The sequence below is a fragment of the Tyto alba genome, unplaced genomic scaffold (genome assembly GCF_018691265.1).
Source record: "Tyto alba isolate M040663 unplaced genomic scaffold, T.alba_DEE_v4.0 Super-Scaffold_8, whole genome shotgun sequence".
Lineage (NCBI taxonomy): Eukaryota > Metazoa > Chordata > Aves > Strigiformes > Tytonidae > Tyto > Tyto alba.
The window spans coordinates 8,707,745-8,725,278 of NW_024881329.1; the positions used below are offsets into that span (position 1 = coordinate 8,707,745).

Below are 17,534 nucleotides of genomic sequence, written 5' to 3' on the forward strand. Positions count from 1 at the left end.
ACAGAAGAGGGGCTGTGAGCTAGATCTCAGCGTCCCATGCCCTCAGCTTTCAGGGAAGCCAACCCCTGGTGCTGCTGCCTGCACATCCAGGGGATGGTATGCCTGCCCCGAGAGCCTGGGGAAGCAGAGAGAAAATCTACAGGGATACCTATCTGGCTTTCTTTGGGTGCTTCAGGACTCCTATGGCTGGAAAAAATTTTTCAGGACTTTTTTTACTCAAGGGATTAATTTCAAGATTATTTGATACAGGATAGAGATTGGCAGGTTTATTTCTTAGGTTACATTTAATTTAGGCGGTAGAAGATGGAAAATGCTGCTTCAAGACAATGACATGGCACCTGTAAGGAAGTGGCCTGTCTGATAAACGGCATCTGCTGCAAATCACATTTGTTGTGCTGAGACTTTTTGATTCGTTTAAAAGTGTGTGGTAGGAGTTACCATGGAGTGCTGTTTGAGGCTCCTGTGTTCCTGACTGCATTTTAAATTCCATCAATAGTTATTTGGAATGTATTGATTTTTTTGGCCCAGCTAAAAAAGCCTGTCGTTAACCGGCCTGAAATGAGTTGTTGTTTCGGGACGCATGCAGTGTAGCTTTTTGCGCCCTGTTCCACCAACCAAACGAGAGCACAACCTCCTGGCTGTGAAGGGGGGAGCCGGGCCCTCGGAAGGGCTCCCCGGGCGGCCCCGGCGCTGCCCAGCCGTGCCCCGGGCTCCACTGCCGCTGCCAGGCGGGGCTGCGGCCCCGGGCTAAGATGGCGCCTCGCCCGCGCCTCAGCGGGCGGACACGTCCGCGCGGCCGCCGCGGGGCTGGTTTCGGGTGGCGAGCCCCGCCCCCGCCCCGCCCCGCCCCGCTCGCGGCGTTCGCGCCAAAGGGCCCCGTGACACGACCGTGTGGGGGTCCGCCCCCGCCCGCCGTGTTTTCAAACCGAGTGGGCGGGCGTGATTGGCTGGCGTGCGCGCCACGTGACTAACGGTCGCGGGAAAGCCGCCGAGTCCGAACAGCGCGAGGCGAGCCGTGCCTGAGGCAGCGCCGCACCCAGGGGCGCAGCGCGCTGAGGGGACGCCGCACCGCCGGGCTTGGCCCTGAGCGGGGCTCGGAGCGAGCCGCCATGAGCTTCCATTGCTTGCAGCAGGCGGCGGCGCCGCCGCGGCGGGTGTCGGCCCGGCGGGCGGCCGCCCCGATCCGGCAGAAGCTGCTATTCCTGAGCGGCCACAGCGACTGCGAGGAGGAAGAGGAGGATGAGGAGGAGGAAGGCGGCAGCAGCGGCAACAGCACCGGCGAGGACTCGGCCTTCCAAGAGGCGGACTCGCCGCTCTCGACGGCTCGCACCCCGGCGCGGGGCGACCCGCCCCTGTTGGAGGAGGAGGAGGAGGAAGAAGAGATGGAGCCAGCGGCAGCGCCGCCGCCGGACGAGGGGGACTCGTGGGAGGAGGAGGGCTTCGGTTCCTCTCCGGTGAAGTCGCCCGGAGCCTACTTCATGGCCGGCTCGCCCTCGCCGCCGCCCCCCCACAAGGGCCGCCGCTACTACAGGCACTCCCCGCCGCACCCGGCGGCGGGCGGTTACCGGGTGCGGAGCGAGGAGCCCAGCTCGCCGCTGCCAGACTACCCCGGCACCCCGCCCCACAAGACCTTCCGCAAGCTGCGCCTCTTCGACACGCCGCACACCCCCAAGGTGAGGCACCCGCCCCGCCGCCGCAGCGCGGGGCCCCCTGCCCGGCCTCCCGGGAGTGGGGGCGGAGGGGAGGCGTGGGGGGGTGCGGGGCCGGGCAGGACTTGGCGGCCGGCCCGCCCCCGGGGGTGGGGAGGGGGCCGGGGGACCGCGCCCGGCGGTTGGAAGGCAGGGGCCCGGGGCCGGGCGCTGCCGGCGGGGGTCGCCGCTTGCGCCACCCCGCCTGCCCGCAACGGCCCGTTGGCGCCGGCCCCGGGACCTGCCCACAGCCCGGCCGTTACGGTTATGTAACGCGCGGGGGGCGCCGGGGGGGGCCGCCCCGCAGCCCGGCCGGGGCCCCGAGCGAACGGGGAGCGAAAGCACCGCGGACCCCCTCGGGCGTTTTGTCCCGTAGGGTAGCTCGGGCCGTGGGACAATCACCCCTTACATGTATAAAGTATATATTTACAACTACGTTTTTACTTTTTTGTTCTATCTTGGTTTTGTTATGCTTTGTGGAAAATATTTTTTGAAAGGTGAAAGTAGAATATTAAATTCTAAATATTTTAACGTCGTGTGGCGCTTTTACCTTCGTAACCATAAAGTTAAAGCTGGAACTGGCATTTGCTCCTGCGGGTCTATCAGTAAATTGGTGTGGCTTGTTTGAGTACAAATGGTGGTGGACCGTATGCCAGTGCAAGCTCAGTGTCTGCACTCTCTAACATCAGATGTAAAAGGCTATTTGGGTAGCCGATGCTGTTCAAGTGATGGATTTGAAAGCTTAAAAGAATAGGTAGCTCTTAACTGTGTCAATAACAGACTTTTGAACTCGACGCTTGTGTAAAACACTGTGTAGTGAATTTAAATCTAGTGATAAAAGCTTTGCTTTCTTCATTACTTTTCATACAGCCCTTTAAAAGTAATCCATGGATAATCCCTGGGGATAATCTCCCAGGGGTTTTTGGACTATAGATTGAAAACAATTGATTTAAGGTGCGAGGAAGGCAACCTTATTATTAATTGGTTTTCTACAGCTTCCATCTCAAGGTTTCAGAGGTAGAAATCAGTGGTATGCATTTGCAAATAGTAAAGTTGGCGATGGTCTTGTACCGAGTCAGGAGCAAATGCTTTAGAGATGCAAGAGTCCTGTGGATTGTGACACTAAACCCAAATCTTAACACCGTGGTTCAGTGAGATGCTTAAATTAGGGACCCAAATTCCACACAGGTCATCTCGGAGGTTATCTTTGGAATCTGGAAGAATCAGATGGTTACAGTATCCACTGGAAGTACTGAACTGTGTGTTGAGATGCACCGTGACTTAAAGGTCTTCATCTAGTCTGGAGCTGGGGAGCTCAGCTGAGATTCCCAAGTATTGAGCCTTCCTCCCAATGGTGGTTTTTGGCTTTAGTTTTGTCAATTCTTTATTGTGAAAGGTGTTGCTAGGATAAGGCAATACTCCTGCTTGTGATCCAATAGGTCAGTGGTTGGCATCCTCACCAGCATGTAGGAGACTCAGGTGAAAACTTCCCTACATAACTGGGAGAGGTTTTATCGTGTGCCTGGAAAATGCCTGTTTCTGACAAATTACCACCCAAAAGGTGTGTTTTAGATGTTGAATTGACAGCACTATTGAGGAATTTTTTGCAGGTTCATGAAAAGGCATCTGTGCATCAGTACTAAATCTTTTATTTGCTTATTTTTTTAGCTTACCATCTTAATCTGTAGTCACCAAAGACAATTTCCTATGTCTGATCTAACTTCTGTGTCTTGTATGTAGAAATTATGGTGATATAGCACAAGATGGTCCATGAGTTTCATCTGTGTTAATTTAATGGACAAAGAATTGTCCAAGAAGTTTAAGCGATGTGATGTGATTAAAGACAGAAAAACACTGTTTAAATACTGCATAATCTTTTCTGTCTTTTAAAAATTATTTTAACTTTCAGTGTTTCATTTAAAAGTTTTTGTGTGGAGTATAAAGCCTAATAGTTTCTTTGGAATTATTTTAGATTGCAAAGCAGGTATGTAAACAACTCATGCTAACTTTGATTAGATGATATTGTAATGATGGCTTTCAAGCATGACTTGACTGTCTAAAGCAATAGCGAGGCTAGAAATTTCTTTTTTTGTTGTTGTTTTTTAATGTGTGCCTCTTTTTTTTTTTTTTTCTTTTTTTTTAAATAAATACAGAGTTTGCTTTCTAAAGCACAAGGAATAGGTTCCAGCTCAGTCAAACTTCGAGGGGGCTCTCTATTTATGAATGTTGGGAAATCGGAGAAGCAAGAAGAAGATATTAGAAAAACACCTCATGTGAACATCAATCCCTTCACTCCTGATTCCATGTTCCTTCACAACTCTGAAGGAAAATGTCGTAGGAGGAAGAGAACGCACTGGAATGAGTGAGTAACTTGTATCTTCCTGTGTTAAGCTTATCTTTAGAACTACTTCTAGCTGCAGAGAAGTTTTGTTACAGATTGCTCCTGTGAAAGTATTTTTCTTTGCAAACTTGTTAGTGATGTGTAATATAGCTCTTAAAGTATTTGCTTTGAGATGCATGATATTATGAAACGAGCATTTAGCACTAGATCTTCTGATTAATATACAGAAGGGATAGACTAGGCTCTGTCCTAGTCATTTTATCTGACTGAGCTGTGCACACAGTTTTTTCTTGAGGAGGGGAAAACACATTCAATACATGAAACATGAAGAAATGGCAAAGAGATTAGCATGGTACCTTGATTTTATGGGTTTGCACTTACATATGTCTAGTGTTCAATTAGTTAAACTAAACAGGTAGAATGGGAGAATTAGATCTTGGAAAAATCAACAGCTGCTAGACTTCAGTTTTAAGTTTACTTAAGCCATATTACTTCTTCAAAAATAACTGGTAAATTTCAGCTCTTGTGGAGAGGACATGGAAGCAAGTGATGGAGAGCCTGAAGATGAAACAATCAGACCTGCTAAGGTAATTAATCTTTAAAACTTGATACTAAGTTTTGTAGTTTGTGTATCTGTAGGTCTTAGTATTTTCCTTTCTAATTTTTGCAGAGGATAACAATAACAGAAAGTAATATGAAGTCACGGTATGCCACTGAATTTCATGAGTTGGAGAAGATTGGATCTGGTGAATTTGGTTCTGTGTTTAAATGTGTGAAGAGGCTTGATGGCTGTATTTACGCAATAAAGCGGTCCAAGAAGCCCTTAGCTGGCTCTGTGGATGAGTGAGTATTTCCTGCTATTAAAAGTTGTCACCTCTTGGTGCTTTTTCCTCCCGTGTCTCTTTGTATCAGTGTCTAGAGAAGGCATTTAAGAGAAAAGTATAAGTATACATGAATTAAATGTAAACCATATCAAAATTCTGAAGTAACTTCCCCCCCCAATACTGTGTAGTACTGGGGAGGAAAGGCTACTTGGCCTTTCTCCTAGCAGGCATTTGTCCCAATATTCTGTGTGGAAACAGATTGTTCTCATCTGGCAAGTAAGAATAATGCTTATTGGCATTCATGGCAGGAGGGACTATATGAATAAACTGCGGTGATGATCCTTTGAGATATGACAGGAAATCAGTATTCCCAACTAGGTCTTAATCTCTGTCAACTTTAGTGACAAGCGGATTAGTTAAGTCAGTTTTGGGGCATTTTTTGGTGTTTGTGAATTTGCCTGTGATTCATGACTTTTTCTTCCGCTGTTCTAATAGCTATAATTTAAAACTCCACAAGTTTGAGTTGCTCAAAACTGCGTACTGGACTTACACACAAGAAGTTGGGAATGTTGAGTTCAGTCATACTCATAGCTTATGATCATGATTAGTTTTTTCCTAAAGCTTTGGTGATGCTTCTCAAAGCTTACTGCTGCTGCTGTTTGGAAAGTATGTGATGGAAGTGGCAGCTCCCTCAAGAATTACCTCCAACACAATCCGTTTTCTCATGTCCCATATACTTAGTCTTTTAATACAATGTAAATTATTTTAGCTGTTTGGACATAAATATAAATCCACCTTAAGGTGCCACAGAACTGAATATGGGGATCTTAATTAGAAACCTGAGCTGGCAGAGGGGCGTGATATTGTAAGTGTTTCTATCAAGTTCAAATTGGACTAATTTCACCTCATAATATTCCTGGGTTTTTTTGTGACTGTAACAGGCAGAATGCTTTGAGAGAGGTGTATGCACATGCAGTTCTGGGACAGCATTCTCATGTAGTAAGATACTATTCTGCATGGGCAGAAGATGATCATATGCTTATACAGAATGAATATTGCAATGGTAAGTAGAGTTTATCAGTTGTTCTGAACTTGCTTTCAAAAAAATCTAATTTTTGAAGATATACGGGTATCTCTACATATACCTAGCACTAGTTAGGAGCTGATTGCCTCACGCGTAGCTCGTACTGTTGTGTCAAATGCGTCTGATGTTCCTTTCTGTTGGAAAAGGCATATTGGGAGTCTTAAGTGGAATATTGGAAGTACAATGAGCCATTTGCAAGCAGCAAAACTCTTCTTTTCTCTGTAATCGTATAAGCTGGAATAGAGAAAATTACTGGAGAGTTTCCTTTAAAAAGGGAGGTGCACCTGATTTCTGAAGCTTTTTGCTATGGTCAATACCCTGCCAGAGATTTGGAAGAGGGAGAGATGTTATCTCCCTTGTCTTGGTATCCTATTAATTTGCATGGCAACTACATCAGAAAAATATTGTATTATGCAGCTATAAAGAGGGGATACAGCACTAGCTTTTACACTTCTTGTGTATCATCAGCAAGTTCTTGGTGATATATTCACTGTTAATTTTGGAAGCAAGTTGTCATTACTTTGTCAACTGTTTGATGCGAAATAATTTGTTGTGTTCTTTAATGTTGTTATAGGTGGCAGTTTAGCAGATGCCATAAGTGAAAATTACAGGAATATGCATTATTTTACTGAACCAGAACTGAAGGACTTGCTACTTCAGGTGGCTAGAGGCTTGAAGTACATTCACTCAATGTCACTGGTACACATGGATATCAAACCTAGTAAGTTTGTAAAACTGCTTTACCCTCTATTGACAACTTCCTCAGTTAATTTAATCTGCTGTAGAAAAATGAGCAGTTAACCATACCTTAATAACTGTGAATTCTCCACTGAGGTATTGACTCCACTTGCATAACACTTGGCTTCCCTCCCAGCAGAGGGGCCAGAGCGAATAAGTTCTAGTTTCTCGCTTTGCGAACTGGGTATGTACACAACTAAAACTTCTGTGTGGCTAAAGCAAACTGAAGTGAAACTAGATTAAGTAGAAATTGCACAGAAATATTTGGGGGTTTTTTAACAGTTCTGTTGTTTTTTAGGTAATATTTTCATATCTAGGACATCAGTCCCGAGTACAACTTCAGAAGAAGGTGATGATGATGACTGGTCATCTGATAGAGTCATTTTTAAAATAGGTGAGAAACAGCACAGTTGTGCTCAAAAGAGTTGCATTGTCTATTTGTCTCCTGAAAAATAACTTCCTTTTCCTTTATGCAGGTGACCTTGGTCATGTAACTCGAGTATCTAGTCCACAAGTGGAGGAAGGTGATAGCCGTTTTCTTGCAAATGAAGTCCTTCAAGAGGTAACTGTTCTGTTTGTGGAAAATAGTGATGCTAGGTATGTATGCTGTTTTCTTTAGAGTAATGACTTGCTGTCTGCTGCTTCCTTTCTAGAGGAGAAACTTCCTAAATGGTATTCTCTTGAACACTGGTACTACTTAAAGGGGAATGTAATATTGTGTATGTGTTCAGTGCTGAATAGTTTAGCTGTTTGTGAGATTTCTTCTTACACTGTGTGGGATATGTAGTAAATTTATTTTTTTTCCCCCCCACTCCAAGAACTACACTCATTTACCAAAAGCAGATATTTTTGCTCTTGCTCTGACTGTTGTCTGTGCTGCTGGGGCTGAACCACTTCCAACTAATGGGGACCAATGGCATGAAATTCGGCAAGGAAAACTACCTAGAATACCACAAGTGCTTTCTCAAGAATTACTAGACTTACTAAAAGTAAGAACTCTTGTACTAGTGGCTCACTGATTAGTGTCATTTACTGTATTACTGGCCTTAACTAGAATGCCTTATTTTCTTTTTTCCAAGGTTATGATTAATCCCGATCCAGAGAAAAGGCCTTCAGCTGTGGCACTAGTCAAGCATTCAGTGCTTCTCTCTGCTGCAAAAAAGAGCGCAGAGCAGCTCCGGATAGAGCTGAACGCTGAAAAGTTCAAAAACTCACTCTTGCAGAAGTAAGTAGTTTCTTGGGGTCCTTAAACATAACTTAATTTCTAATGGGTTTTCATATAATAGAAGAGTTATGATAAAACAGGAGTGTCCTTGTTTCTGCATGAGGTCCTCAAATCTGTGTGCGTGTGCGTACCTGAGAGGACAAAGAGGGTTCTGTAACTTTAAAAGGAACTTTCTACTTCTCAAGAATTAATTTCTTCAACACTAAGGAAATCTCACCTGCACTATTAGTATTCAACATTACAGTTTTTTGAAAAATGTTTCAAGCATGATGCATACTTTTGTGACATGTATATTGTAATTTACATCTATATTATTTGAGTCTGTTCTTGGTTATCTGTACATTGAAACATTGAAAAACATGACTTAAATGATCTGTTTTGAACTTAAATGAAATGGTGCATCAGGAATGTTTTTGGACTGATTTGGCTTGTATGCAGCAGTGTTATTAGGTTACTAGTGGATCATTTGTTTTGGGAGATAGTGTTGTTCTACATCTTGCTCAGACACTCAACTCTGAATTAAAGCTTTGAAGAAGAGATTCCCTTTAGGAAAGTCTCATTTCTGCTTAAGTTTCAGAGAAAGAGAAAGATAAGCAATCATTTGAATCTTTCACTGCAGTTAACGTTGTGTGTGTTGAGCATAATAGGCAGGCTTTTATGAGGGAATATAGAACACTGATTATTTTCTGACTGGCTCATTTTTAATGAATACCTTAACTTTGCATTTGGATTCTGTCCATTGCTATTTGCTTATCTTGCCATTACTATAGTCTAAATGTAGCCAGACTTGCCATTTTAGATGGTGGTTTTTATAATCTTCTTACGAATTACACTGACTGCAGAAAGAACAATTTGACCATTTGTGCAGGTTATTGAAGGACAGATTTCCTGAGGTAACTTGCTTGCTTGTATAAAGAACAACATATTTTTGTGTCATGTGAAAGGGGAAGTTGGCAAAGCTAGTATTTTGTGAAGGCTACTTCTGACCTGCCAACAAGTAGGGTAGTACATCCTTATTAAATAACTGTAAATCCAAGAATGATTTATAAAGAGCACTTATCCACAGTTATTTTTAACATTGTGGGATGGTGTTCCATAAAATACTTAAGGTAGGTATTTTTGGTTTACTTTGTTTTTTTAACGCTCCTGCATTTGACCCATTTAAGATACTACTTGTGTATGTAAGTTATCATCAGTGAAAGGAATCCCTGTAAGGAAACTCAGCTTTTTTACTGTCATCGTTTTCAGAGGAAGGAAGAATTCAAGATTAGACTTGTAGGGAAGACTGGAAGTATATTGTAAAACTTAACTTTCTGGTAATGGTGTGGTGAGTGGGTATGTATGACTGATGTTCAATCTCTAGGGAAGATGAGTAAAAATTTATTACATTCTTTTTCAGTGGACTGACACAGTGATAATGTGGGGAGGATTAGATGGAGCACAGGTGTTAATAAATAATACTTTGGCTGACAGAAAAGGGAGTAGGTTATTAAACTAAAACATGTAACTTAAAACTAGCTATACCTACACCAATACGCAGCAAGCTTGTAAAGTATGATCTTGCTTTGGAGTCCAGATGTGAAGTGAGATTACACATATTAGTTCTTATGGCAAAGAACATTCTTTGAGGAATAGTTTGGGATAGGAGAAGGAAAAGAGTATGGGGGGGAATCCTTACACTTAGCCATAGTGTGGGGAAACCCTTGATAAAGATAACCTTGGTCTTTAGTCAGGCTATTTCATAGTTTTGTACTGAATTTTATTTTACTTTGTCATCAGACTGAGTATTGATAATTCTCTGAAACAGAACAGTTGACAGAATGTTTCACAATGACAATGGCCTGTGCTACCTTCATTGGCTCAGCCTTGCAGTTTTGGGCTCCAATTTTTTAGGCAAAAAAGATTTAGGTGGTTGTTTTGGGACTGGCTCCATTCAACATCTTTCTTGGTGACACGGACCATGGGACTGAGTTCACCCTCAGCAAGTTTGCCAAGGACACCAAGCTGTGTGGTGCAGTCAACATACTGGAGGGAAGGGATGCCATCCAGAGGGACCTGGACAGGCTGGATATTTTGCGCCCATGGAAACCTCATGAAGTACAACAAGGCCAAGTGCAAGGTCCTACCCATGGGTCAAGGCAAACCCATGCACAAATACAGGCTAGGCAATGAGTGGATTAAGAGCAACCCTGCAGAGAAGAACTTGGGAGTAGTAGTGGATGGAAAACTGACTGTGACCTAGCAATGTGTGCTCATAGCCCAGAAAGCCAAATGTGTCCTGGGCTGCATCAAGAGAAGTGTGGCCAGCAGGTCAAGGGCTAGGATTCTCCTCCTCTGCTCCAGTCTCATGAGACCCCTCCTGCAGTGCTGTCTCTAACTCTGGGGCCCCCAACATCAGAAGGACATGGACCTGATCGAGCGGGTCCAGAGGAGACCGTGAAGATTCTCAGGGGGCTGGAGCAGCTCCCTGTGAGGACAGGCTGAGAGTTGGGGTGTTCAGCCTGGAGAAGAGAAGGCTCCGGGGAGACCATATAGCGGCCTTCCAGTGCTTAAAGAGGGCCTACAGGAAGGCTGGGGAGGGACTCTTTATCAGAGGGTGCAGTGATAGGATGAGGGGTAATGGTTTTAAATTGAAAGAGGGCAGATTCTGATTAGACATACAGAAGAAATTCTTCATTGTGAGAGTAATGAGACACTGGCACAGGGTGCCCAGAGAAGCTGTGGCTGCCCCCTCCCTGGAAGTGTTCAAGGCCAGGTTGGACAGGGCTCTGAGCAACTTTGTCCAGTGGAAGGTCTCCCTGCCCATGATCTTTCAAGTCCCTTCCAACCCAAACCATTCTGTGATAAGCTTTTGATGTGGGTATGCAAAAGGAAAAGGATGCTTCCCAAGTTGTCTGTTGCCAGTTATGTTCATCTAAGTGTGTTCCTGTTTGAATCTTCCACAGAAGTTCAGTTGTGGCTGAATGCTTCATTTGGACAACCCTCAGTAATTAGCTCCTCAGCGATTTATCATACGGCTCGTACTAGAAAGTAAACGGCATCCTACCGTGTTCTGGTAATTGAAGTGTTAAGCTACTTACAGAATTCTGGATTTCAAAATCTGACTGAGTTGTGTGAATTTGTCATTTCCTTCCCTTGTTCAAAAGAAAGAACATCTAGACAAGTCACGAACATCCCACTTCTGTCCTCTGGGTTGTAAACAGGTGGATGCGAATGATAATGGTCTTAAGACTTGCCATCAATTTAGGTAATACTAAGTTCTGAACTGCTGTAATTAATTTGAAATGCTCTTGATGTGATACGCCTGTAGTATGTACTGATACTGTTGTGTAAATGTGACTGACTCGATGTCTTGCAGAGAGCTGAAGAAGGCACAGATGGCAAAGGCCGCAGCTGAGGAGCGAGCACTGTTCACTGACAGAATGACAACTAGATCTACAACACAAAATAGACCATCTCGACTCATTGGAAAGAAAATGAACCGTTCAGTTAGTCTTACTATATACTAACTATGAAGTCTAAAAGAACTACTGAGAATGGCGATAGCATCTCTGCTGGACTGAAGCCTAAGGAATTGAAAGAAGCATTCAGTTCCTGGTTTCTTGTCCTGACTTTGATCAGTGTCACTAGTTTTACAGGAATTGCTTCTGGGTTTTCACTTGTACAATATGGCTGATTAGCTGTATTAACCATTTGAGTTAAGGGACTCAGTTACTATGTTGTCTATCGAGGATCCTGGATGTTAATCCATAAGCGTTTCAGTTACACTGTTAAATGTTACATCATCCCAGGGTTAACCACTATAGTGGTGTGCTGCTTTGTAGTGTTACGGCATTGTAATAAGTAATATCCCTAATGATCTTTAAGAGGGAGGGAGGGGGCCTTGCTTTGATAGTTACTGTTTTGGTTTTGTTTCTTGTTTTTTTTTTTTTTTTTGGAGCAGAGGGGAATGAATTTTAAAAGACAGGCTTTAAGGCCACCTACACTCAATGTACCTGATGTCAGGTAGACTTTTATTGTGAATTTTATTTGTATATTCAACTGGGAGCACTTTGTAGGCATTGCATAAACCACAGCTTAAAAACCTGTGGAATTAAGTGCCATGTGGAACTGCTGCTATTTTTAGTTTGTTGTCCTCGCTGTAAACTGTAGCATTAAAACAATCATTATTGTGTTAATAGGCTTCTTGTTAAAACAATTAAGTGAAACAAATCTAAGCTGCAATTTTAGTGAAGGCAGCATTTTTCTCTCAAAGCTAGTGCATTGTGAAATAATGCACCAATTTAATATTTGGACTTTGTATTAGTGTAGTGCAATTGTTAATGTTTTGGCTGTTGATGTTTTGTAATTCTTTCTAATAAGGTTCTCTAAATGTTGGTATTCTCTTCAGTTGTCCATTCTTGAGGCTATTGTATATTTTTTTTTTACATTGAAGTACTTGTAAATAATTGTTTAGTGTTAAGTGTTCAGGCTGTTCTTCACTGTTTATGTACATAAGTTTGTGCTTATAGTATACTATACTGAAACTGCAGTCTAAGATGCCAACAGACAAAGATTAACTATTCAGTTCTAAGTTCCAAAATGAACAGAATGTGGCCATCAGAACCTGTACTGATGTTGGACCTAGGCTGACAGATGTTGCTAAAAAATAGTACTGTTCAAATTACTGGCTTATCTCTTCATTAATTTTAGTTTAAACAGTGTTTCCCATTTGTGTTCTAATTGTTCTTACTATTGCTGAATTTGAATATTAAAGTTAAAAGTTTTGTTTAATATTGGCTAACACTTATTTAACTCCATAGTTGTGGAAATAAAATACTGAGTCAGGAATATACTATGGCAAGTCCTGCTTAGATCTACTTCCTCCTCCTGCATAATGCTTGTGGTTCCCTCTCACAGGAGTGGGACTGAGGTAACATACTCGTTGATAGTTATGTTAGGAGAGAAGCACCTCAGTCTGTGTGTTAGTATCCATAGCAGTCTGTCCTCTACAGCTTCAGAAACGATACTGCATGTTGGAAAGATGAAGCCGCTGGAAGATTTGAAGTGGAACCCGTGACTGTGGAGATGGAGGATTAGAAACTATGTGAAGAAACACCTTGGGTCTGAGGTAAGGAGGAAAACGCATGAAAACTCATGAATTGCTGAGAATGGGAAGAGAACTGCTTTTTTAGAAGTTGGGGAAGAAAACAATGGGAGGAATTGGAATAGTCGAGGGAACACAGTAATAGCATGTTCTGTGGCATGGATGCAAAATTTTTATGCGTTTGTATTTTACTTCACATGGAGAGATGCAGTAAAATTAATGAAGGCTTAATAGATTAGTCTATTGTTGAGGCTTTTATGCTGCTATATTGAAGAGCTGCAGGTGACTGTCAGAGAAGCTGTATGATTTGAATGGACTATCATAAAATTTAACTTAGCAATAGAAAACTGCTAAATATTTTTATTTCTAAGAAGTCTCAATGCTATTCATATATGACAGTGAAATTCAGAGGCTTGGTTTAGGTAACTTTATTCTCTGAATTGTGCAGTTATCAGTAAAAACTGAGAGACCGGAATATCTTTTAAGTTTTTACTTTGTATGATAGTCCTGTATTATTTATGAGAAAACTTAAGGATATCTCATACAGTTTTGTTGCAGCATTTTAGTTCTCCGTTACATTAAATGAGACCTCTCTTAAAGTGTATTTCTAAACAGTCATTAGCTGGTGGGGGATCGACAAACTTATTAAGCCTTTCTTCCCCTATAGTGTAAATAAATTTGATATACCTATGATAATTATGTGCTCTTCATTCATTTTAAGAGGCTTGTAACATCAATACAGGTATTACTGTGCAAACAAGCTGTACACAGTAGCCATGTAGGCTTACAGAGCTGCACTCTTTGCTGGCTAGAAAACTGGCTGGATGGCCAGGCCCAGAGAGTGGTGATGAATGGAGTTAAATCCAGTTGGTGGCCGGTCACAAGTGGTGTTCTCCAAGCCTCAGTACTGGGATCAGTTCTGTTTAATGTCTTTATCTAGGGTCTAGATGAGGGGATCGAGTGCACTCAGTAAGTTTGCAGGTGCCACCAAGTTGGACAGGAGTGTTGATCTGCTGACAGGCAGGAAGGCTCTACGGAGGGATCTGGACAGGCCAGATGGATGGGCCGACGCCAATTCTATGAGGTTCAACGAGGCCAAGTGCCGGATCCTGCACTTGGGTCACAACAACCCCCTGCGACGCTGCAGGCTTGGGGAAGAGTGGCTGTAAAGCTGCCCGGTGGAAAAGGACCTGGGGGTGTCAGTCAACAGCCAGCTGAGTATGAGCCAGCAGTGTGCCCAGGTGGCCGGGAAGGCCCATGGCATCCTGGCTTGTATCAGAAATAGTGTGGCCAGCAGGACTAGGGAAGGGATTGTTCCTGGTGAGGCTGCACCTCAGATACTGTGTTTGGTTTTGGGCCCCTCACTACAAGAAAGACCTTGAGGTACAAAGGGCAGGGAAGCTGGTGAAGGGCCTAGAGAACAAGTCTTATGAGGACCAGCTGAGGGAAGTGGGGCTGTTTATCCTGAAGAAAAGGAGGCTCAGGGGAGACCTTACTGCTCTCTACAACTACCTGAAAGGAGGCTGTAGTGAGGTGAGGGTCGGTCTCTTCTCTCAGGTAACAAGTGATAAGATGAGAAGAAATGGCCACAAGTTGCACCAGGGGAGGTTTAGATTGGATATTTAGGAAACATTTTTTTCACCAGACGGGTTGTCAAGAATTGGAACAGGGCTGCTGGGGGAAGGGATTGAGTCACCATCCCTGGAAGTATTTAAAAGATGTGTAGATGTGGCGCTTAGGGATGTAGTTCAGTGGTGGATTTGAAAGTGTGAGGTGAACGGTTGGATTTGATTTAGGTCTTCCAACCTAAATGATTTTGTGATTCTATTCTGTTGTGGGTCACAGGTTTTGTATCTGCCATGGAAGGGATGCCTGGCCTAAACCATGCAACAGAAGTGGCTTTGGATGTTTCAACTTCCTCTTTAGATATTTGCTTCTTTGTCTTCTGTCTTTGAATATAAATCCAGTGTCTGTAATCTATCTTCTAATGATATGTTACTGTACAGTGCTACCTATCTAGTCTTGTTTAGTCTTCCTGAATCTTGTGTCCAAAGAGTGGGTGGTGTGGTAGACTAAAACTCTTAGAGAATTAGTTTTCCTGTAAAGACATAACACTACACTGACAAATGTTGCTTTCCAAAATAATATTCTGAAATTGTTCTTAATGATTTATTTGTGGATGAATTGTCTTCCATTGCACTGTACAAAACTAGTTCTTGTTGGAAACAAACAAACAAAAAGAGTATTAACACCCCACCCCCCCCACCCCCCCCCCAGCTTCTTAATGTGAATTTCAGGTATTAAGGACTGAATAACTCTTCGGATAATTCATCTTGCAAATCAAACCTCTCCATGGACTACCTGTAGAAATACTGATGGTCCTTGGTTTTTCATTGCTTTGCAGTCTAAACCATAATAATCGAATCATAAATGCTGTATTTTTTTAGAATATTTTGAGTCACGTGGTGTTCACGTACTGTATGAAATTCTATTTATGTCATTACTGTTGAAACACAATTGGATTTACTTGGAGAATATTTTTTCCAGGAAACAATACTGTGGTAGTCATGCATACTGCTGGTTCATTATAGCCATGAAGGCCAACAGACAGATGAGGAATATGTCTGTATAGACAAATAAGCACTTTCCAGTTAGAAACTAGCATAACTAGAGATTGTTGTTCTACTTGCATAGATTGCATATCAAACTCCTGGCAATTTTTGCCGTGAATTCCCAGAGGGTTATTCAGCTAGAATTACTAAGGTCTTCTTAGCCTCCTTTCGTTTTGTTTTTGTTAAGCTATTGATACATTATGATACAACTAGACAACCTTGATGTCTAGTTTGAGGTGTTTGTTTTTTTTTTTTTAGTTTCTAAGTGTCCTATAAGTTCACTGATTTTCTGTTTCCCTCCACTCCTGGATACAAGGTGTTGATTACCACAGATGTAATAACATGCTTTATTTTAGTTGGGATGGATCTGAATTAGTAAGATGTAAAACCTGAAAAATGTACTGACTACTTGACTTTTTTTATGAAGTTATAGAGAAACTTTACCTCCACTTAGAAATGGAGGTAGGCCATATTTGTATATTTTGGAACAGGATTTAAATTTTGTAGATTGCATTACTTTAGACTATAACAGTGAAAAGTTTAATGAATTGTTTGACCCTCTTCCAAAAGCTGACCCACTTGACCTTGTCTTTAATTTGTTTTGTAGTCTCCAGCAACACCTGCTGGACAAAATAGCCAACTGTGCACTAAATTTTTGTCTTTGAAGTGTTCGTGTGTTAATCTCAATTGTTAGAAATCATTATGCTGCATCAAGAGAAGTGTGGCCAGCAAGTCAAGGGAGGGGATTTTCCCCCTCTACTCTGCTATCGTGAAACCCCCCCTGCAGTGCTGGGTCCAGCTCTGGGGCCCCCAACATCAGAAGGACACAGACCTGCTTGAGCGGGGCCAGAGGAGGCCATGAAGATTCTCAGGGGGCTGGAGCAGCTCCCTGTGAGGACAGGCTGAGAGTTGGGGTGTTCAGCCTGGAGAAGGGAAGGCTCCAGGGAGACCTTAGAGAGGCCTCCCAGTGCTTAAAGGGGTGACAGGAAAGGTGGGGAGGGACTCTTTATCAGGGGATGTAGGGATAGGATGGGGGTGACAGTTTTAAACTGAAAGAAGGCAGATTTAGATTGCATAGTAAGGAAGAAATTCTTCATTGTGAGGGTGGTGAGGCGCTGGCACAGGGTGCCCAGAGCAGCTGTGGCTGCCCCCTCCCTGGAAGGGTTCAAGCCCAGGTTGGACGGGGCTGGGAGCACCCTGGGCTGGGGGAAGGTGGCATTGGGGACTAGGTGGTCTTTAAGGTCCCTTCCAACCCAAACCATTCCATGATTTTATTCTATTACCTTGTTCTGCAGTAGTGACTGAGCATTTTTGCCAGCAGTAGCTAAGTGCTGACTTATTTTTTCATAGACATCCACCCCCTTGGTTCTGTAGGCTTAGAAAAGGCACCCTCATGATTTCACCATATATATGATTTGGTATATAACATGTATGCACACTTAATAAATCTGTGCATGTGTGTTACCTATTAATACCACTGTGCTTGAGGACTTGGGTCTAAGGCAATGGCCAGCAAGAGTCAAAAGCAGGGCTGTTCCCTGCCTGAACATTATCTTCTTTCAGTGAACCGTGGAAGCCATCTGAGAGCAAGCTGTGAGCTCCCCTGGTTGAAGGCTGCTGAGTGTCAACATAGGCTGTCATCTCAAGAAACACTGCAGAGAGAAAGCAGGAAGAAGCAGCGACTGGGCAGGACAATACACAGGAAATTAAGGTCCCACTTCTGTTTAAACGGTTGGAATTGGATGAAGATGCTGTCTTCCCAAAGAAGGGGAAAGGGAGGTGCTCTGAGGAGAGAATACTGCTGTGCCTAAATAAACAGGAAGCTATTTATTACTGTTTAACATGTTGCTCAGAGATCTGAGGTTGTACGTGCTTAATAATTATCTGAGATTCTGGATAGTCTTGAAAACATCTGAAGAATTGGTTTCAAAGATCT

At 43.1% G+C, this 17,534-nt stretch overlaps 1 protein-coding gene across 5 annotated transcripts; it reads left to right on the forward strand.

Annotated features, from left to right (window-relative positions):
* Window positions 1–945: 945 nt before the first annotated feature.
* WEE1 (WEE1 G2 checkpoint kinase) lies at window positions 946–17,439 on the forward strand. 5 transcript variants are annotated; one of them, XR_004409135.2, is made up of 13 exons: window positions 946–1,673; window positions 3,842–4,050; window positions 4,550–4,616; window positions 4,700–4,872; window positions 5,795–5,916; window positions 6,512–6,658; window positions 6,974–7,069; window positions 7,152–7,237; window positions 7,494–7,664; window positions 7,755–7,900; window positions 10,846–10,955; window positions 11,047–11,147; window positions 11,259–11,351. XR_004409135.2 is itself a non-coding variant. In XM_033006977.2 (11 exons), the coding sequence occupies exons 1-11, from the start codon at window positions 1,110–1,112 to the stop codon at window positions 11,407–11,409; spliced, it is 1,932 nt and encodes a 643-aa protein (XP_032862868.2). In that variant the 5' UTR covers window positions 947–1,109; the 3' UTR covers window positions 11,410–13,682. The 5 variants fall into 5 exon arrangements, 1 of the variants encoding a protein (XP_032862868.2); XR_004409134.2 differs by having other exon boundaries at window positions 10,846–11,147; XR_004409136.2 differs by lacking the exon at window positions 10,846–10,955.
* Window positions 17,440–17,534: the final 95 nt, after the last annotated feature.